This window comes from Branchiostoma belcheri, unplaced genomic scaffold, assembly GCF_001625305.1.
Source record: "Branchiostoma belcheri isolate BF01 breed outbred unplaced genomic scaffold, Haploidv18h27 scaffold24, whole genome shotgun sequence".
Taxonomy (NCBI): Eukaryota; Metazoa; Chordata; class Leptocardii; order Amphioxiformes; family Branchiostomatidae; genus Branchiostoma; species Branchiostoma belcheri.
This window is the reverse complement of record NW_017803843.1, coordinates 274,427-281,054: the sequence shown is the minus strand read 5'-3', so window position 1 is coordinate 281,054 and position 6,628 is coordinate 274,427. Positions and strand designations below refer to the sequence as shown.

At 43.1% G+C, this 6,628-nt stretch overlaps 1 protein-coding gene across 1 annotated transcript; it reads right to left on the bottom strand.

The window, feature by feature from the left end:
* Positions 1–2,833: 2,833 nt before the first annotated feature.
* On the bottom strand, positions 2,834–6,058 carry LOC109471209 (protein PRY1-like). The gene is made up of 6 exons (XM_019770498.1): positions 5,903–6,058; positions 5,517–5,647; positions 5,189–5,292; positions 4,548–4,692; positions 3,524–4,217; positions 2,834–3,366 (listed from the first exon to the last, which is right to left on the bottom strand). The coding sequence occupies exons 1-5, from the start codon at positions 5,991–5,993 to the stop codon at positions 4,095–4,097; spliced, it is 594 nt and encodes a 197-aa protein (XP_019626057.1). The 5' UTR covers positions 5,994–6,058; the 3' UTR covers positions 2,834–3,366; positions 3,524–4,094.
* Positions 6,059–6,628: the final 570 nt, after the last annotated feature.

Here is a 6,628-nt window from a genome sequence, read left to right as displayed (position 1 = left end):
ACGATGACGTGGGTGCCAAATCAGGGGGTAGATGGTTCCCACAACCAATGAGAGGTAGTCTTAGGCACACACACGCCCATGCGTTAACAGCCTGTTAACTGATTTATGATTTATGATTGCTACCGCTACATGACAAATTGCACGAACGACATGTTGGTATGTACGTGCCGAGTGTCACTCGCTCCTAACCTAATGACACCTTTGGGTGCGGCTGACAGTTAAAGTAGGTATACTATCAGCTACACGTTTAAAAGAACGTGAACAACCACGAAAGAGGAGTTAGTGTCACGGAAATGAAAAGAAACCTACAGTGGGTGTCACTGGAAGACAGAAGAAAAATGTCCAGACTATGCAATATGTACAAAATGACTAATAAACTGGTGGACGTCCCAATTAATTAGTAAGTACCTAATACCAGCCCAGAAGAGAACAAGAAAAAAGGATATTCCATGGGTAAAAGTATGATTTTATGGAAATGAAATCACAACGCTCTGAAGTTCGATGCCGGTTCGCACAGTGTCAGTGTCGCCTTACGCTGGAGTCACCTAAGCCGGGGCCCGGCTGTGCTGTTAGAGTGTACGCAAAATAAAATGCATGGATATCAAGAATAGGCATACATCATGCTTATGATTGTCTTTTAAACGTTTTGTGCGTTTTGTTGTCTTTTATATAACACTTTTCGGTCCCGCAAACTACCCGGCCGGGCCCCGGCTTGGAAATGTGGCTCCAGTCAATCTCGGTCTACTACTTCGTCTAAGATCTTTTTCGCTGCTCCTTATGTCACATTGACACCCAAATGTTAATGCTGACAAGAAGGAGGATGCTAAATCCAGAGCAAACAGAAACATTTTCACCTGCTAAGGTTCGCCAGAAATCCGCCATTAGCGAGAAACTAAACCATGGTACCAAGCATTAGTACCATATCATGTACTAAACAGCATGGAAGAGATCTAAATTTTCGCCCAGGCTCGCGAGAGCTGCAATGTGTCACAAGTCTGACAGAGGGCGCTCGATCGGCAAAGTACGGTACTGTACTGTGAGGCGGCCAGTGGTGAAGTGTTAAATGTATCCAATGCAATTTTATGGCGGCAAAACTGGATTTTCAAAAGTCAATTTTCCGGTCATTCTTTTGTATGTAGTAAATGTGGGGTGGGGTGGTGTGGTGTGGTGTGGTGTAGCGACAGAGTGCTCGATTCGGAACCAAGAGGTCCCGGGTTCGAGTCCTGCCATGCCACCGATCTTGTGCCCTCGGGAAAGGCACTTTACACGGCTTTCCTCACTTCGCTCAGGCGAAAAATTGGTATTGTATTGTCCCCTCTGTGTTGGTGGTGGCATTAATATACTAGTAAGTTGAAAAAACTTGAGTGTGCCGTCACCACGTCTTGTGATTATATGTTGGAATATATAAAAAAAAATAATGTAGTAAATTGAATCAACCCTATCCCAAAGCATGCTGATATCTGTGAGGCAAAACTGCAATGTCGCTGAGGAAAAACGGTTGCTTGTTTCAAGGAGGTTAACCTCCTTTACCTGCTTGTATCGTAGCATGATTCTGTCTATTTCTGGGTGGTACCCAAAAATAAAGGTGCTCCTGACGTAGCTTGTTCTGGGGCCATTTCAAGCGCTTTAAGAAATGATGAAATGATGACTGAAGAAAGTGATAAGAAATGGCAGTAAATGTCAATATATTAAGACAGATTTCCTTATCCAGAATATTTCTAGTTTGCCACCGAAATGCATTGGATGCCTTTAATACCAGACAACCACCGAAAATCAAACTGAGGCCACAGCAAGTAAATTTTATGGATGACATCCTCCACAGATTCCAAATCTAATGCGAGCGGCCGAATAAAAAACAAGGCGGGCCGAAAAAAACAAGGTTCTTACATTTTGAAATTTTGACTCAATCATTGTACAAATGGTTTTGATTCAATGGGAACATCACATATACACAGCCAACATCACATATAACTGCATCAAAGTAAGAAACAAAACATAAAATCAGAGCCTTGTCTTGTCTCCTCTCTTTATAGTTATCTGCCATCCACCTTCCGGCATGGCAACAGACATCTTGGCCTATTTTCGGCATGGTGACCACTGTCAGAAGGCAACAAAATGTCTTGTTTTTTTTTCAAAATCAGGCGAAAATTAATGCGCGCGCTGACGTTATTCATAAAAATTACTTGCTGTGTCCTGATGAATATCATAGTCTTCATAAACTCGGGCAGCCAAAATCCCAAAACCATCCCCTCACCCCCCACCCCACCATCTATTTAGATTCTTTCCTCTTCCATTAACTGCCCCCTCCCCTCATTCCTCACTATCCACATCTCTCTGTCACCATCTATACCCCTCCCTCACTCACTCACTAAATCCCTCCCTTGCGCTACCAAACTAATCCCTCATTCACTCAACCATTAACTACATCGATCATTCATTCACTAGATCCCTGCCTCGCTAGATCAATCCCTCGCTAAATTTCTCTCCTTCCCTCATTAAATATTCCTTCACTCACTCATTCACTCACTCGCTCACTCACTCATTCACTCACTCACTCACTCACTACTCACAAACCCCTCCCTCTCTCCCCATTACCTTCCTAACTCACTGTCTGTCAGTCCGTCACTCCCTCACTTACTCCTTCCCTCACCCACTCACTCACTCACTCACTCACTCACTCACTCACTCACTCACTCACTCACTCACTCACTCACAGTCACTCACAGTCACTCAATCAATCAATCAATCAATCAATCAATCAATCACCTATCTATATCTAAAGTCAGGGTCCTTTCCAATGATGCTGATTCAAATATCACAAAGACCCGAGAAGTCAAGGTGCACATTATGTATTGTCTTAGCTGTTGCGAAAGTACAAAGTATTAAATAGACTTATGAAAAATGCTCTCTAGTGATGTGAAATACTTATGTCTCTTCATAAACAGCAGTATAAAGATGAGGCTCAATGACTACCAGTGCCTAGCCTGGAATTAAGAATTAATACTATTGTAATGTTAATACTTCAGAAGTTTAGGAAACAGTACATGAAAACTGTGCCTTGGTAAGACTGATCGAGATAGGAACATTAGTATAGATATAGGTTTGTGTTTGATAACGTTTTGATAAACTACAATACAAAATGGATATCTCTGTATTGAAAACTCCCATTGAAATTCTAGAATCAATTGCCACGATTACAGTCCTAACACCTCTTATTAACAAGTGAATGGTGCTATCAAGGATTGACATAGATATAGGTTTGTGTTTGATAAAGTTTTGATAAACTACAATATAAAATGGATATCTCTGTATTGAAAACTCCCATTGAAATTCTAGAATCAATTGCCACGATTACAGTCCTAACACCTCTTATTAACAAGTGAATGGTGCTATCAAGGATTGACATAGATATAGGTTTGTGTTTAATAAAGTTTTGATTAACTACAATATAAAATGAATATCTCTGTATTGAAAACTCCCATTGAAATTCTAGAATCAATTGCCACGATTACAGTCCTAACACCTCTTAACAAGTGAATGGTGTTATCAAGGATTGACATGCTTACATGTACAGTGATAGTTGTTAAGGTATATGTGATGTAAATATATGGACAACACCGAAAAACACTTCTACATCAAGCCCATAATTTCAGTACAATTGTTGATCTACTCATTAGAAGCAACAAACATATTCAGACACAACTATCTGGTGGATATATGACACAAGAACAGTAACAAGCTGGGCGCGTAACAGAATGTATACTGTGACTAGCACGTCGGCAGAACGTACTGCACCTACGCGAAACCCGTAATGTATTGTGCATAGCAGAACGTCTCATATAAAATCGTATTCGCGCATATATGGTTAACACTCCGTCTGTAGTTTCCAAATGTTATGTTGGAAAAAAATATTGTCTGCCCCCACAGGCAAAATTCTCATGCAACGTTGACCAAAAATCCAATGAAAACCGTGAAAATGGGGGGGGGGGTGTGCGCAGGCGCAGTACGTTCTACCGACTTGCTACTGGGACTGATGTTGATGGTCTAAAAGAAATGCGCTGGTATACATTCGATTCGGTTGACTGTTAATGACTTTAAGTCTCGACGTTTCGGCGGAACTGCAAGGTGGAGAGCCTGTTGCCAGACGGCTCGTAGACGCAGCAGACGTAGTTACCGGTCTGCCCACACCCAACGCCAGTGGTCGACTTCCAGACCTCCTGAAACAGGATAAAAGCGACATGTAGACATCTGGACACACACATACACATACCTATATACACATATGTACCCACATATGCCCACAATTGCATCTGGACACACACACACACACACACACACACACACACACACACACACACACACACACACACACAGACACACACACATACACACACACACACACACACACACACACACACACACACACACACATACACGCACACACACACACACATACACACATACACGCACGCACACACATACACCTAGAAATGTACTTAGATTTAGAACAATTCTGTTCCCTATCTTGAACGTGAGGTCAAACTTACCTGTGTAAAATGGCCGAAATCGCCGTGACGAAAGTTGCGCACGGGGTTCCATTTGTATCTTATATAGTTATCCTTCTCGTCGTACCAGTAGTCAACAACCATGGGGCAGGTGGCGCCGGTCATGTACGCCAGGTTCTCGCCATGCCTACAAGTCAACAGACAGGAAAAGTCATGTTACTAGTACTGGCACACCAGGGCGCATCTCCTGAGTGAACGCAGACTGACGTCGTCACCAACGCGACAAAAGCGTTCTTCCATAGTACAGAATTTGCAATATATTTCTATATCATAGTTTGTTTCTTTTCTTTTTTTCTCATTATATGACAGATACTGTAATATACTATATCCTAAAAATAATTTTTCCTGCTTTTTCTCTGGCCCTTACAATGACATTTCATCGTTAAAATGACGATTTTAATGGCATAAGACAGTTATTAAGACTCACAGTTAAGACTGCGCATGACCAGTGTCGATGGTGAAGACCCCCAGGATGTAAAGAAAACCGTCAGGCTCAGACCATGCTGTGTACATGTACAGGTCCCGACGTGTTTTGCGTACGTTTTGTGCATTTTGACGCTGAGCATGCATATGCACAGTCGTAATTGTGAGCCTTCATATTGCTGACGTTGTGCGTTACTTACGGCTTGCCGTCCCAGATGCGCGAACGGCGAGTGGAGTGGGTCATGCGTCCATCTCCTCGGGCCGCAAGCGTGTCGCAATGTCGCTGAGCAAACTCGGCGCATTTCTGGAGAAAAAACAGAAAGGAAGCGACTGATAACTACACAAATATGAATTAAGAACAAGTATAAATCCTGGAAAATCACTGATATCACGACTAAAAATTCTATTGTCACATTTATTATCATTTACTGTCATTCAGCAGGCGAACACAATAGGATAGTGTACTGTTTAGCATGCGCTGTGTCCGGTACTTAAACTGTGTCAGTTTCGTACTGTTCTTGTCCTTACCTCACACCAGGTGAGAGGTCTAGCCGAGTGATCGGCGCGGTGGGTGTTGTGGGCCCCCAGACACCCGTCCTTAAAGTCGCCAGCATCCACTTCTTCCTCACTCGCCTCCTCCGATTGCCCAGTATCTCCATCTGTATCGGTATAGCCGGTATATGGTCTGTGAGTGTGCGTTAAAGTGGAGAGATGATCGGGTATGCAAAAAACAAACAATGCATGCCATACTGGTTCCTTACTGCGCGACTGATTCACAACGATAATAAGGATGGAGAAGAAAGACGGGCTATGGAAGGCAACATATAACATGGCAAAACTAGTTGCAGTCAAAATAACCAAGTCAAAATAACCAAAAACAGAAACGAAAGTCAATCCGAGCATCGGGTACCCACCGTCACCACCGACACAGACTCCGGCTGACTTGGGGCATTGACAGGTCACGGTGTACTGAAAGTTTGGGTTGGTCAGGTAGCCGCGTGACATGTAAGTCTGACAGAGAGTTGCATCTATGTCCTCACACCGGTTACCGGAACCTGTTGAGTGCAAAGGAAGTCGGTTTATTTTCATCGACGTTGACACTCAAGCATCGCACTGACAGTGGGGGACAGTGACAACAAAAGTAACAAGGAAAGTGTTAATGTATGTATGATGAGATGAGAACTTTCACAAATGTCACGAAATCCCATGCCATTACTTATCTCGTAGATGTGTCAGTCCTATCCTGGCATAGCATTTCCGCTTTAGAATATGCAAATGACATCCCGTTTTGCACAATCTATGTCGAACCATGTTCACCTTCCAACTTCCAAATGCCGCAAGTATGATACTACCACTATTGTTGTGAGGACTTGGTGCATATGCCTCAGCACGTCGGCAGTTTTTTCTTTTTCAAATGTTGTGTCGGAAAGGATTTCGCCTGCAATGGGCAAACTATGATACAACGTTGACCAAACATCCAACAAAAACCGTGAAAAATTCGGGTATCGCGCAGGCATTGTTCGTTCTGCCGACTTGCCTGCGGGCCTGGCATGCAATCCCAATCTGTTCCCTTGGACATCGTCCAAGCACCGTTTAGGACACACCCTTTAATGAAGCTTCATGCTCTGCTGTCAACCATG